This window comes from Brassica rapa, chromosome A02 (assembly GCF_000309985.2).
Source record: "Brassica rapa cultivar Chiifu-401-42 chromosome A02, CAAS_Brap_v3.01, whole genome shotgun sequence".
In the NCBI taxonomy this organism is placed as follows: Eukaryota; Viridiplantae; Streptophyta; class Magnoliopsida; order Brassicales; family Brassicaceae; genus Brassica; species Brassica rapa.
In genome coordinates, this window is record NC_024796.2 from 16849235 (window position 1) to 16864788 (window position 15554).

The 15554-nt window shown below is 33.6% G+C and overlaps 2 protein-coding genes across 9 annotated transcripts; both read right to left on the reverse strand.

Annotated features, from left to right (window-relative positions):
* Positions 1 to 4785: 4785 nt before the first annotated feature.
* On the reverse strand, positions 4786 to 6043 carry LOC103868170 (mediator of RNA polymerase II transcription subunit 21). Its single transcript, XM_033285364.1, is given in 6 exon segments — positions 4786 to 5032; positions 5218 to 5229; positions 5232 to 5268; positions 5456 to 5533; positions 5613 to 5807; positions 5898 to 6043. Coding segments are annotated over 5 exon segments (396 nt in total). The 5' UTR covers positions 5805 to 5807; positions 5898 to 6043; the 3' UTR covers positions 4786 to 4955.
* LOC103874273 (AAA-ATPase At1g43910-like) lies at positions 4797 to 14850 on the reverse strand. Of its 8 annotated transcripts, none has more exons than XR_004455428.1 (8): positions 12765 to 14847; positions 12145 to 12702; positions 10870 to 12082; positions 5898 to 6043; positions 5613 to 5807; positions 5456 to 5533; positions 5218 to 5268; positions 4797 to 5032 (listed from the first exon to the last, which is right to left on the reverse strand). XR_004455428.1 is itself a non-coding variant. In XM_033285363.1 (3 exons), the coding sequence occupies exons 1-3, from the start codon at positions 13196 to 13198 to the stop codon at positions 12061 to 12063; spliced, it is 1014 nt and encodes a 337-aa protein (XP_033141254.1). In that variant the 5' UTR covers positions 13199 to 14847; the 3' UTR covers positions 10479 to 12060. The 8 variants fall into 8 exon arrangements, 1 of the variants encoding a protein (XP_033141254.1); XR_004455426.1 differs by having other exon boundaries at positions 5613 to 5818; XR_004455431.1 differs by having other exon boundaries at positions 5456 to 5818; positions 12157 to 12702; positions 12765 to 14850.
* Between the last annotated feature and the right edge of the window lie 704 nt (positions 14851 to 15554).

Sequence of the window (15554 nt, forward strand, 5' to 3'; positions counted from 1 at the left end):
ATTTGAAAATTTGAAATTATTATTTATTTTAAAAACTAATAATTTCGAAAATAAAAGGGTAAAATTGGGTTTTTATATTTTATTAAAACAATGGGGGTATATGAGATTTGAGAGGCCGCTATAGATACGGGGGCACAGGAGAAGTTGGCTCAATCAATGAACAAATATAAAAAAAATGTAAAGAGCACGAAAAGCCCATAAATAAACTGAAGCCCAAATTAGAGAACGTAAAGGAAAGAAGAAAAAAAAGGGTTTCGATGCTTTTTTCAGGTGACAAGTGTTACAAAAATCCCCATGCACATTACTGACATGTTTTCATGAGGAGGGAGATAAGTTCCATTTATTGTAATAGATATTGTAATAAATATTCTCTCGAATGGAGGAATGGTTCAAGAAATTACTCATATAGGAAATGGTCGTGAACCTAGAAACTTCATCTCCTTGCTCCGAGTCAATGTAAGATTCTTACTGTGAAATCAATATCCTTTTGTTTTTTGATATCTGAATCCAAAATTTCTACTGTAACAGAGCGGAAACCCGAGCCAGAGAAACATGTTGATACTACAGGAGAGTTGCACGGACGCGTCTGGATCGTATGTGATATATACACCGGTGGATATAGTAGCTACGAATGTTGTCCTAAGCGGAGGAGATCCTGATTACATGGCGTTGTTGCCGTCTGGTTTTGCAATATTACCGGATTGTTCAGTCGGAGATGGGAATAATCAGGAAGTGGTTTCTTCTTCTGGGAGTTGTGGAACACAAGCGTTTAGGAACTGTCAATAACGCCCATACGCTAAAATAAGAATTTTACTTAAATCAGCCATGAAAAGGACATAAAAGTCGCTATAAAGGGATCTATGTAAGAGATATAGAAAGTATATATTAGACTTCCTAGGATTATGCACTAACGTCTCTCTCTTTAGTGCTGTATATTACCTTCCTTATTTGATCATGTACTCTCATATATATGTACACATTATGTGATAATAATATTCAAGCATTCCATAACCTAATAATCTACTCCACAACTTTTTTCATTGACTACTCTCTTCCATATCACCCTGAAAAAGTCCATAAATTAGGGAAATTACGTGGTTACCTCTAGATAAAGACAATGATAATGGATTTAACTGCAATTTCACTCTAACTTACAATTATTTCAAATGAATCTGATGAGAATGCATGGAATAGCTTACCCCATTGGACTCTGGCCTGCACTTAGCATGTATAATAGGACCTAACTGAGACTTGGCCACATCTGTCATCGATCTGTCAGGAGCATTCATGTACACGGCACCTTTACATCATCCATTCCTCAGAAGCATCAATAAGCACAGGGCTCGACTCGTTGCTGAGGGATGTGTACAATGATATGGAATATATTACGATGAAGTGTTTGTTCCGGTAGCCCTGATTGAGAAAACATCATCTCCTTATCAATCTGGCAGCATCCAACGGATGGGAAATACATCATTTTGATGTTAAAACAGAGTTTTTTCATGGAGATTTGAAAGATACTATTTATGTCACGCAACCGGAGAGCTTTGTAGTGAAAGGACGTGAAGACAAAGTTTATGAGCTCAATAAATCTTTGTATGGTTAAAGGCAAGCACCAAGATCATTTAACAATATGCTAAATCAAATTCCCAAGGAACTTTATTTTAAGAAATGTTCAAAAGAGCCATTTGTCTATCAGAAAAATAGTAAGCATAAACCTTCTTCTTGTTGCAGTTTATGTAGGCGATTTATTTGTTACAAAAACAAATATAAAAATCATTGATGAATTCAAGAAGTAGATGCTTTCTATGTTCGAGATGAGTGATCTTAGAATTAACATATTATCTTTGAATTGAGGTGAGTCAACACAAAGGAGGAATAGCATCAAATCAAAAGTGCTATGCCTTAAAAATCCTGGAAGAAGCTGGGATGAGAGCCTGAAACTTGGTCCACACACCGATGGAGTCTGGACTCAAGTTATCAAAATTCAAAGATGAAAAGGACGTCAGTGCTATAAGTTAAATGAAAAACATTGGTTGTCTTCATTACTCACTGCATACGAGACCAAACTTATCCTATTGGGTAGGAGTATTAAGTCGATATATGCAGAATCCTAAGGAGTCTCATGGAGCAGCGATGAAGCAATGTTTGAGATATTTACAAGGCACAACTACTTTTGGTTTAACATACGAATACGAAAGCTCGACTTCAAAAGCAACAAGGCTGGTAGGCTACAATGATAGTAGTCATAATGTAGGCCTTTATAATTGTAAAATCACAACAAGTCACATTTTATATTTTGGTAAATATCCAATCTCTTGACAGAAAGAATATACTGTGGCTTTGTTTTGTGTGACGCCGAGTTCATGGCGGGTACTGAAGCAACAAGAAAATCGATTTGGTGCCAAGATTTACTTGTTGAGATCATTGGAACACCTTGTGAGAAGGTTGTCATTCAGATAGATAATCAATCAGCGATTTCTCCCCGATGTTTCATGGTCGAAGTAAGTATATACACACAGAGTAGAAATTGAGCATGTTCCTGAAAATGAGCAAAATGCAGATATCCTAACAAAGGCTCTTGGTAAAACCAAGTTCAAGGAGATGAGGATCGCATTAATGTTCCAAGATTTGGAAAAAAATAACTTCAAGCTTAAGGGGTAAAATGTTAACTTAAGCTTGTAGATAGTTAGATTAATAAGATATATATCCTAATTCCACCGATTTATGTTTCTAAAGGACTAGGATTAACAGGTATATTTAGGAGTTATCTAAATATATATATATATATATATTTAGAAGTTATCTAAATATATTAGTTATTTAATAGGATTAAGAGTTATCTATATTTTCTTATATAAAGAGATGCAAAATTGTGGAATAACTTATTAGTTTTAAGAGATTGAGAAAACCTTTACTTTTTTATTTATTTTCTAAAGCAATTAAAGAGAGCTATTATATATTAATTTTGAGTTCTAAAACCATCTTTAAATCTAGATCATTTGCATATATGTGTGTATATATATTGAGAAGTTATCTAAATATATTAGTTATTTAATAAGATTAAGAGTTATCTATATCTATATTATTATTTGAGAAGTGAATTTGCTTATGTGTCAAATTTTTCATAATTTTAGGTATTTGACTTATTATATAATTAAAACAAATTTTATATTAATAATATTATATTATATTTCATATTACATAATTGATTATAAATTAATATGATAAATGATCAAAAATATATATTTTTCTATACTATAAATCTTCTACATATTATTTTGTTGTTATATGAAATAATATTTTTATTATAAAACATTAAGATATAAAGAAATTATAATTAAATATTAACCAATCAAAAGTATTTTTATAAAATATTTCAAATATATAAGTGCTTTTAAAAGTTAATTATATAATTAAAATGAATTATTATTTTAATAATATTGGATTATATTTTATATTACTAAATTGATTATAAATTAATATAATAAATTATCAAAATTAAAAAAAATTAAATAAGATAATTCTTATACATATATATTTTATTGTTATCTGGAAAATAAAATTTTATTATTATAAGAGATTAAGACATATAACAATTTCTAATTAAATATTAGTCAATCAAAAGCTGATTTTGTTTGTGTGTCGTATTCTCCATGATTTTAGGTATTTTTGCTTAATATATAATTTAAAAGAATTTTATATTAATAATAATAGATTATAAGTTCTACTAGCTAATTGATTATAAACTAATATGAAAAATATCAAAATAAAAACATATATATTTTAAAAATAAATAAGATAATTTTTATATATATTATTTTTATCTGGAAATATTTTTTTTTATTATAAGACATTAAGGTATAGAACCATTTATAATTAAATATTAATATATCTAAAATATTGCTAATATATAAGTGCTTTAAAAAAGTTATCACAATAATAATATATATATTTTGATGGAAATATTCATCATATATATATATGATGTTTGATTTAAACTTTTTTGTTAAATCATTAATAATTATTTATTATATTTTTTTTGAATTAATAAGACATAAACCAAAAATTATTCGTAAGAAGATAATGCCCGCATGTGCGGGCAAAACACCTAGTTTTCTTATATATAGAGATGCAAAATTGTGGAATAACTTAGTTTTAAGAGATTGAGAAAACCGTTACGTTTTGATTTATTTTCTAAAGCAAATAAAGAGAGCTATTATATATTAATTTTGATTTCTAAAACCATCTTTAAATCTAGATCATTTGCATACTAAAGCTTCATGTAACATGCAGACAAGATTGATGGACTCTGGCACAAAATCTTGCTGACAGGCATTGCTGATTTAGGAGGTTGGACAAGAGGTCGTGGGTCTTAAACAAAGTGTTTTTGCATAAATAATATTAAAAAGAGCCCAATTGTTTTAACAATTAAAAATAAGAGCCCAAAACTTTTTAAATTACCATAGATAAATGTAAAAATAAAAATAAAACTTAAAACCAATTTGCCAAGGGTCCAAAATTTTCTTGAGCAGGCGGCGGCTCTGCTGACAGGTAGGAAAGGGATTAGGTGTCAGGACTAACCAGAATATGATCGATTAATACAGCCTGCACGGTTCCTAAACCCTTGATCTCTGCAAATGATTGAATCCAGTCACTGGTGAAGTCAACTTGGATCAAATGTGACAGATACATGAGACTGTAGACCAGCCCTAACTGAACGATCAGACATAGGGGGCTAATCATACGCTCTTTATGATTGTTATTGGACAGGCAGAATAATGGTAGTGTTAAAATTATGATGTCGTTGTTGTGACTTTAGAGCTACCTAACATTCTTGTACATCTACAACAATTTGTAATGAATCAAAGCACAACTTCTATTACTTCTGAACCTAATACATAATTGTTCCTGAACCAAGTCATATAGTGTATGGATCAGCTAGGATAAGAAATTCATTCGGGTTACTTCAAGTTGAGGCAATTGTCAGCTGCTTGTCCAAATAGCTCCTGAACTTGCTTAAGCTCCTTCTCTGTCAAGAAACAAGGTTACACACCTCTTCAGACCAGCTCAATGTTCATAGACGCAATTGCAAGAACTTGGGGAAAATGAAAAACTGAAACACTAGAACCACCAAAGAGATCTCCCTGCGATGGTGTTAATCCTAGCGTGTTGTAGTAGCAAGAAAACGTACACACTGAACAAGAATCTGCTTACCTGCAGCCTCTATTGCTTATGGAGTTCTTGGCCAATAACATGGTTCTCCATCTGCAGAAAAACAGTAGATAAAGGAACATGCAAAGCCGTTAGATGAAAAGAAATACAGGTTTCAAGGATCTATCGAAACCAAGAACTCAAAATATCAGTCAGTTATGAACTTATATATTTTACATGGAGTTTTAACAAAAAAAAAAGAAAAAAAAATACATATATATATATATTATATATATGTTACCTGGAGTTGTGCAATTATTTTGAGCTGGGCTTCTTCACCTCCATCTGATAAAGGAAGTGCTCCAACCAAAGCATCAAACTTCACCAAAACAAGTAACAAGTATCAAAATTTTCCACACCAGCACCAATACAGATGAACTGAACACAAATCATCTAACCTGTTTAGCAGCCTTGACTAGATCGGCACTGAGCTGCTTAGGTTCATCAGTAGTAGGAGCAGAGGGTGGAGGATCAGGGTAATTAGGAGAAAGCTGGACGGGAGGAGCATCTCGTTGGAGTGTACCGAAAACATTGAAAGTGATTGCAGCTATCGAGTTCACTTGTTCTTGCAACTGTGATATTATATCCATCTTCTGCAGAGGATCTACGAGATTTCTCGTATCAGTATTCGCATCATGATGACGAAAAAGACCGAGCAACAGGGTTTTAAAGAAGAGACTTACCCGTCGACAAGATCTTTTGCTCCGGGAGGTGTTTGGCGACGACAGACGTTCAGAGTATTGCCGCGACGGCGTTTTAATTTTCTTCTTCTTTGCTCCCTTCTAGATTTTGGGCCATTACTTTTTTTTTTTTTTTAAATAATGCTCATCTGACATTGTGGATAAGGGATATAAATCGACCGGTTAATGCATTTAAGTGGTTAACTAGACATGTCTAGGGCATTCGGGTTGGGGTATTCAATCGGGTTTGACTAGGATTCAATCAATTCTTGGAGAGCATGAAATTTAATATCATTCAAATATATTTAAAAATCAGTTTAAATTTGGTTCGTATTTCTTCGAGTTCAGTTCAGATATAATAACAACACATTCCAAATTCAGTGTATTAACTCATTTTAAATTCGGATTCAGTATCAATTCAGGTTTTGATTATCCAAATCTTATTTGTGACTCAAAAGTATACGTTCTAGGGGACGACTGGTTTTCCCGCTACTACCCGCAAATGCAGCTTTTGCGGTTGGTAGTGGTTGTCGACGGTTTGCAAAAATCATTCAAATCGCTCTAAACCGTTTCAAACCGCTCTGAATTTCATAAATTCAAAAGCTGGCTCCAGAAAGCGTTTGCGGTTGCGGACGGTTACGGGAGGGTAAAAAAAAATTCTTTTTCTTTTTAAAAACAATATATATACAAAAGTAAAAATATTTAATAAAAAATTTAAAATTAAAATTATGAAAATATTAAAATATATCTATTATATTTTAATTAATATTATAAAATTTTATAATAAAAACAATTTCAATAAATTTTCAAAAATTAAAATTATAAATTTCTAAATATAAATTTTATATTTATTATAATTTTATGATTTTTGATATTTTTATCATTATATTAAATGTAAATATTGTTAATTTATTATTTCACTGTTTCCGCATTTGGTAGTTAACCAGTCTTTTTTTTTTGTCATTAAAAAAACCAGTCATAAGTCACCCGCAAACGCACCAATTTTTAATCGCAGTACCAGTCGTACAAATTTCTTAAAACCGCTAGAAACCGTAACCGCCCGCATCCACAAACTCCCGCAACCGCAACCGCTGCGGTTGAACCAGTCATGCCCTTAGTTTACAAATTTTAAAAAGTTTAAAACAATTTGCACTAACAAAGACTTAATGGCATGATTAAAGGTGGTTTTTAAAGAAGATAAACATAAGTAATTTAAAACTAACAATTAACATTTCTATTGAAAGTGATTTGGGATACTGTGTGAATAACAAAAAACATGAAAAAAATCATGTAATAATTGCAATGTCAGTAAACAAATTTTTGAACTTTTCAACTGTGAAATAAAATGGACCTACAAACTTAGAAAAGACTATTTTGGACACACAAGAGGAAGAAACAAGGCAGTTACACTTGTCTTTTGAATGCAATGGGTAGCTGTAACAGTATCAATTGCATGATTGTTCGATTGAAGTTTCTTGAAAAATACCTAGTGTCCTACAATACAGTTTGTGAACAGGGGCGGACTCACCCTGGAAAGGGGTGTTGCACGTGCCGCATATTGATTATATAAGTTTCTTGTGAACTGTAAATACATAAAGATGTCTAGTTCCATTGGCTTGAGTAGCTTCGTGTGCCCCCACTACTTCCAAGTTCGAAACTCCTTAAAACAGTCCTAGCTTTCTGATTTTACACACTCTTAATTGCTTTTAAAAAATATCATTTTTTCTCCTTTTCTTGTTACCTAAAATTATTTTTTTTATTTTATCGGTTTTCCTACATACTTGTGTTACCATTTATACAATATTTTCTCCTTTTTTTTCTTTTGGTCTTGATACATAACACTATTCTTTCTTTCTTTATAAACTTTTTTTTTCTACTACTAAATTGTATATAAGAAAAACTATAATTGATTCTATTTCACTCTAGCAGTTATTTTTATTATTTTTAATTTTTCAATAATTAGATTAATAAAAATACTTTTAAATATTATATGAAGTATATAATTTGTAAGATTACTTAAAAGGAAGATTAAAATTAACAAAATTAAATATCAAAAAATTATGAAAGTTACTATTTCTTTGTATGGTTCATTTAAAATAAGATGTAAATTTTAGATTTTTTTAAAAAAAAATAATAAAGTCCAATTCACTAAATTTTTTAATATAATATATATATTTTTTATTTATTTATTGTGTCATTCATTATATTATTTTTTAGATCTGCCCCTCTTTGTGAATGTTTTATTTTTAAAGGTTGTTAAGAGCATGTTTATTGGAGCAACCCCTAAGAGGGCTCATAGTAATTTTTTTAGTATTAAAGTGAAGTTAAGAACTTTTGTTAAGAGACCCTTAATTTTAGTGTTCCATTGGTAGTTTTTTAGTTAGGGGTCCTTAAAAAAATATATTAAACATTATTTTATTGAAGATAAAATTTATTTTAAAAAAACAATGTTAAACATAACATTTGAAACATAGATTTTTAAATAACAACATAAAAACAAAGATTACAAAAATAAACGATAATAATTTCAAAGAAGCATTAAAGCTTTAGTTGTTGTCTTGATCACGTCTAAATTTACGTCATATATGTGATGCATTTGTCTATCACGAATTCTAGTTCGAACACCCATCATATTGGCGATATTTGTAGGGATATCTGTAGAATATGTGAGATCGACATGTGAACTTCCGCTGCCTTCTTCTTGTTGGAAATCTGAAACATCAAATTGAGTGTATTCATCACGTTCATCTTCTACTATCATATTATGGAGTGTGATACATGCTCTCATAATCTTCCCAATTTTGACTTTATCCCAAAAAAGTGCTGGATTTTTAACAATGGAAAATCGAGCTTGCTAGACTACGAAAGCACGCTCGACTTCTTTTCAGACAGCTTCTTGACGTTGGACAAATAAAACTGCTTTCAGTCCTTGTGGAAGTGGAATATATTGGATAAAAGTTACCCATTTCGAATAAATACCATCGGTGCGATAGTACGCCAAATAGTCTCGTTCGTTGACCGAAAAATTCACTTGCGGGGCTTGACCATTTATTATGTCATAAAAAATAGGTGAGCGATCAAGAACATTAATATCGTTTGAAGTACCTGGAGGTCCAAAAAACGCATGTCATATCCAGAGATCATATGAAGTACCGTCTTTAAAACGATTATGGATTTTCCTGAACCACGGGAATATTGCATTTCCAAGCGGTGGGACAATTCTTCAACTCCCAATGCATACAATCGATGCTTCCTATCATCCCGGGAAATCCACAAAACTCTCCAATATGAAGTAGACGTTGAAGGTCATCCGGTGTTGGTCATCTTAGGTACTCATCACCGAACAAATTTATTATTGCTTTCACAAAATTTTCCACACATAACCGGGTAGTGGTTGAACCGAGCATGAGGTATTCGTCGACTGAATCAAGCACAGAACCATATGCCAACACACGAATAGCTGTTCTACATTTATGAAGTGTAGAGAGACAAAGCCTTCCGAGACTGTCTTTTTTTTGTCGAAAGAATGGAACTTCATTGGAGAGTCGATCAACAATATGTATGAACAATGGCTTGTTCATTCTAAATTGTCGTCGGAAAAGATTTTCAGGATATGTTGGAGTTTCACTGAAATAATCTGTAACGCTCCGACCCGCCCACGGCTAATGGGCCACCCACGCCCGCTCTCTCGGCCCGTGGGCCCCATCCCGTCTGACGGTCGGTCCGTTAATTTTCCAAAGGCTCGAAATCATTGTTTACTGGCCCTGCAATCACCACCCGACCTTTTCCCATGCTTTGGCCTCACTCGCACGCTATCACGAATCACTTCCCGATAGGTCACCCATCCTTCCACTACTTCAGCTTAAGCACGCTTAACTCTGGAGTTCTTTCAGGATGTGTTCCGGAAAAGATAAGTCAACTTTGGTGACATAGGTAGCCAAATCAATTCTCTTAAGCCTTTTTCACATATCACAACTCGGGATGTTACAATTCACCCCCTCTCAAAGAACGCAACGTCCTCGTTGCGCCCCCGACAAGTCTCAAGACGCCTCTCAGGACGGAACTGAGATGGCTAACCAGCTCTGATACCACTTGTAACGCTCCGACCCGCCCACGGCTAATGGGCCACCCACGCCCGCTCTCTCGGCCCGTGGGCCCCATCCCGTCTGACGATCGGTCCGTTAATTTTCCAAAGGCTCGAAATCATTGTTTACTGACCCTGCAATCACCACCCGATCTTTTCCCATGCTTTGGCCTCACTCGCACGCTATCACGAATCACTTCCCGATAGGTCACCCATCATTCCACTACTCCAGCTTAAGCATGCTTAACTCTGGAGTTCTTCAGGATGTGTTCCGGAAAAGATAAGTCAACTTTGTTGACATAGGTAGCCAAATCAATTCTCTTAAGCCTTTTTCACATATCACAACTGGGAATGTTACATAATCATTCCATAAACGCATATTGCATTCTTCACGATTTCTTTCGATAAAAACTTGTTTTTTCCTTGTCCTCCTTTCATCTTCTTAATCAATCAATGATCAGATTCTCGAACGTCTGTTCAAAATATTGATAGAAAGTTTCATCAAACGACTCTTCAAAATCGTTATGAGAAGAAGATGCCATGAGTTAGAATTGTTTTAGAAAGACAATGAAGAGAATGGAGAGAGATGAGAGAATACAAAGACATAGACGAATCAAAAAGAATCACAGGAAGGAAATATTTAGTTGATCAAAAATGTTCTTCATTCTCAAGATTCTAGATCATGACACCAAGCCACCTAACGAGAATCTACTAAACCAATAGGATCAAGAAGTACTAGACATGATTTTCAGTGAATGGAAATTTTTACATTCACTCAAACAATCAAGGAAATTATCAAAACAGTGAAAATTTCTCCATCAACATCACATTATCAACAACGGAAATTGTATACAGAACCGAGAAGATCAATGTTGGTCGGGAAAATCATACCTTGAGTTTATAGAGAAGATCGATTGTCTCTCCAGAGAATAAATGATTGTCTCTTCAATGGAACTTCAATCTGCAATTGAAGAAATCAGATTTACAGACTAAACATCAAAAACGTACAAGAAGGACCAAAATCAAACACATGCAAAATTGAGGAATTGAAAAATAAAAACGAAATTACTTAGCTTTGCTCATCGATTACACTTAGCATCAACCGACGATTCTCTTCGTAAAGGAGAGCCACCGAGATTTTCTCCGTTGAGCCACAGAGACTCGCCGTCGCTGAGAGACACCGAGATTCTTAGTCGAGGAGAGCCACCGACATCTCTTCGTCGACGAGACCGATGAGATTCTTGAATGGGATAGCCACCACCACCGAGATTCTTCGTCGTCAAAATCAACCCACCATATTCTTCGAGGAGCCGACCACCGATCGTCTTCTTTAATGAATAGAAAGAGGCGTTTGTTTCTTTTCGTCTTTTCTTTTCTTTTTTCTTTTCTTTTCCTCTCAAACTCAAAACCTAATACATCTTAAACACGTGGCTATTCTTCCACTCCTTATTTAAGACTCGCTGCTTACCTAGTTACCTTTTTTTTTTTTAATTACAAATTAGCTAAGAATTGCACTTAAGAACCTGCAATTAAAAACATGCTCTAAGTGAAAAAAGGATATAATTATGACTTATGAGAGACTTCTTTATGTTCTCTAATATTTTGACATTACAATGTGTCTGCAGAAACGATATTTATTGCTGAAAAGAACCGAATACAGAGATCCAATTATTATGTTTCTGTTTCTTTGGTCCCAGCATCTTGGATATTATATGATATATCCATCTTACTCCACTTTTGTATCATCTTCCTTTTTATTTTTCTTGGTTTCTAAGAATTCGATAACACCTTTGAGCGCAATATCAGCGTCCTTGCTCGCCATAAGTTGCTGGGTGATTTCGGCCGGAGTTGTGTTCACGTCAAGAACAAGCTTCTCAATAGAATCACACAGGATGTGACCATCAATCTTGAGGTATAAAGACACAAGTTTATTGAAAACAAGCGGTGTGCAATAGTCCATGAGAATATGAACGTCCATCCTTCCCGGCCTAAGCAACGCCGGGTCGAGCATTTCCTTGTGATTGGTTGTGAAAATTATGATCTTTTCTTCTCCGCAGCTCGACCAAAGTCCGTCCACAAAGTTCAGTAGACCAGACAAAGATATCTGTCATGAAAAAGGACAACTCATAAGGTTTGTAACAAAACAGAGAGGTTATAACAACTTACCCATCTTCATACTTGTTCTTTCCCTTTTTGGAGTCATCATCATCTTCTTCCTTTTCTTTGGTATGACGTTTCCGAGAAGCATCAGATCCACAATCGATGTCTTCAATAAGAAGAATTGACCGGTTCGTGGTGGAGGTGAGAATCTCACGCAACTCACCATCGTCTTTAACGCTCTGAATCTGGAGATCATAGATATTATACTTCATGTGCTTAGCAATAGCAGCCACCATAGAGGATTTTCCGGTACCAGGTGGACCGTAAAGAAGATATCCACGTTTCCAGGCACGTCCCACGCTCCTGAAGAAGTCTTTTCCTTTAGAGAAAGCATCAAGATCATCGATCAATGTTGTCTTGAGGTCTGGCTCAATGGCAAGCGTCTCGAAGGTGGTGTGGTGCTCGAAAATGGCGGACTCCCAGTCAGAATCTTCTTTGTTGTATGTGAAGATCTGTAGATTCTCTCGATGCCTCATTATCTCCTCTGCTGATTTCGTCACGTATGCGAAATAACCTGCCATTATCTTCTCACGAAACTCCTTCTTACACGTCAGATGAAAGTACCTGAAAAAAACCCATAAAACAACCCAACCAACAGTTTAAGAACAAACAATTTTAAAGTGTACCGTTTCTCGCGCCTCCCCTTAGATTTAACGTTGTGTAGAGTCCACTCAAGATGAATCCTTTCAAACTCGTCCATGATTTTGGTGTCTACAGGAATCCCTAGGTTCGGCTGAGCCGTTGGATTCTTCAGATTGTTGGAACCCACGAGAAGTTTTCCGGTGGAGAGCCCGGCGAGACGAGTGGGTAAGTAAACTTGAGCCGCACGGAAAGTCTGGTTCTCCACATACTCTCCCCAGTGTTGCTCGATCACGAACGTGAAATCAGACTGAAAGTAAGACGAGAAATAGTCCACAAGTTTCACGGTGATGTATTCTCTGATTCCCTTTGGGACTACCTCGTTGAGGATTGTGCGCAGAAGCATCGTGATAGCAGAAAATGTTGTGTACAGAGAGAAAACAGAGGACACAGAAGGCACTTGACTATAGAAAGTCGCCATTTTTTTTTGGTAGTAAAGAAGGGACTTGACGATGAACAGCTTTAGTAAAGAGTTGATGAGTTGTGTGCTTTATAGAGAGAGTTATGTGATTTTATATAAGTTTGATTATTGTTGTCTAGTCAAAAGGTTTTGACTTTATCAAAGTACAAAGAGAGTTTGGATTTTCCAGGGCAAGTGCAGGAAACTTGGTGGAAAGCTCACGAGTCCGTATGAGAACGTGGAAGACGTCACCTAGTCAAGGGAAAGTCACATCAAACTTTCGGATCTACGTCGGTACACAAATTTGAGTTTTGTACAAACTGAAATGTGTTGATTTACAAATTTGGACAAATCCAAATGTGTTTATTTGAATATTACATCTACGAATGCAATTGCAAACGAAACGTAGTGATTAGCTTGGCTCGGCTCAAGCTCGGTCGCTACGTAGAGACCGGACAGTGTGCATGTTCGGTCGTTGCGTAGTGGCTGAGCTTTGCTTGTCCGTGTTCCGATCGTCACATTCGAACCTATATGTGGTTGGTTTTGATACGTTTCTGTTACCTTGAGACATGTGGTATTTGATTCAATCGAGATTTGAACACGATTTTACTGCGTGATTCTTCGTAAATATTTCTTTACGAAGATTACTTTTCGTAAAAATGTTCATGCCGATTTTTACGGACTTTCAGATTTTGATTCCGTCGTGACCGATTTTGACCCCAACAACAATTAATACCATATTTTTGTATATATAAGTTTCATTGTTTTGTGTTTAGGAAAATGCTGAGATAAGTAATAGTAAGGTGAATTGTTTGCTAATGTTTCTCACAATCAATTCGAAAATAATTGATGAATATTATGATTCTGAATAGAGCATTTATCATCTTATTTTTTATTTTTGAAAAACAGCTGAATTTTGTCGTCCAATTATGTATTGGCCATATCCCCTATTCTATAATTCGACTTTTAAAATTTGACTTACAAATAAGAAATTTATGAATTTAGAACAAGATCAGTAAATTGCATATGAACGAACAAATAATCCTTTACCATTAATTTTGAAGGAGAATGTTTCTGATCAATTAAGATTATTTATTTAAAATATGTTTTATTATTTTAACTAGTATCTAGAAATTTAAATGAAAGAAATTTTTAAGTTATTTTATTAAGCTGCAGCAATATGGTATATTAGTATCTTACAAATGCAGTTTCAAAAAATTGTAATAGGAAGTAGTTTACATAATTTACGTCCCAGGTAACAATATAAAGAGTTGCCCCAAGAAAAATAAAATTAAATGGTCAACTAAAGATAATGCTGAGGTGAAGATTATCATTAAGAAAACACAACCGAGAAACATTTTCCGTGCAGCATCTTACGAGTTTTCTATGTAGAACTTTTATAAATTAATATTCGATTAATTAATAATCTCTATAAATTAATAAATTTTGCCGATCTCAACTTGTGCCTGTTCAAAATCTGACATAAATCAATAAAATAATAGGATAATATTTTTTTAGAAAATTATATGTAAATATATGGTCTCATTAAAATTGTAAATTAACAATTTCTATATATGCATATTTTATATAAGTAAGAACCTACTATTATATTGTTTTTTATATTCACAACATAATTTTTTTTATATTTTCTCAACACTTGATAAATTTTTGATGAGATTTAGTAATATTATATCTAAAACCACACTAAAGGTGTGATATATATTATATACACAAAATAATATAATTAATTAATATAAATGTGAACTTTAAAAAAAAAATTAATATCTCTACACTAAAATCAAATATTTTTTTATCTTAGAATAAATATCTTTTAAAAAAATCTAAATAAGAGAACGGTTATAAATTAATATCTCTTTAAATTAATAAAATTTCAAAGTCTCAACATTATTAATTTATACAGGTTCTACGGTATTTTGGCAAACGAATAGAAATATTTTATTACAAAAATCCGAGAAAATAAAGAAATATGAAAAATTGTGTTTAAAAAAAAGATATATGCAAAATTAAGACAACAAAAATCAGAGTATGTCTCTCTTCTTATAATATATCCTACATACTAGATAGTTTATGAACACAAGAAGATTCTACAATATTTGATGATTACACAACAAAATAATTAGTAAAATTTAAATAGTAATTATTTACGCGTAGCGCGGAAAACAACCTAGTTGTAATAAATATTAATGAATATGGATTTTAGAAGATTTCTCAAAAATTATGACGCTCTTGGAAAACTTGCAAACTAATAACAACTCACAATTATACAGACTACGGAAAAAATATTTAAAAGGGATCTTCAACATGGTGCGAGTAAATATGGCCAGACGTGGATTTTCATAGGACGGCTCAGGTGATG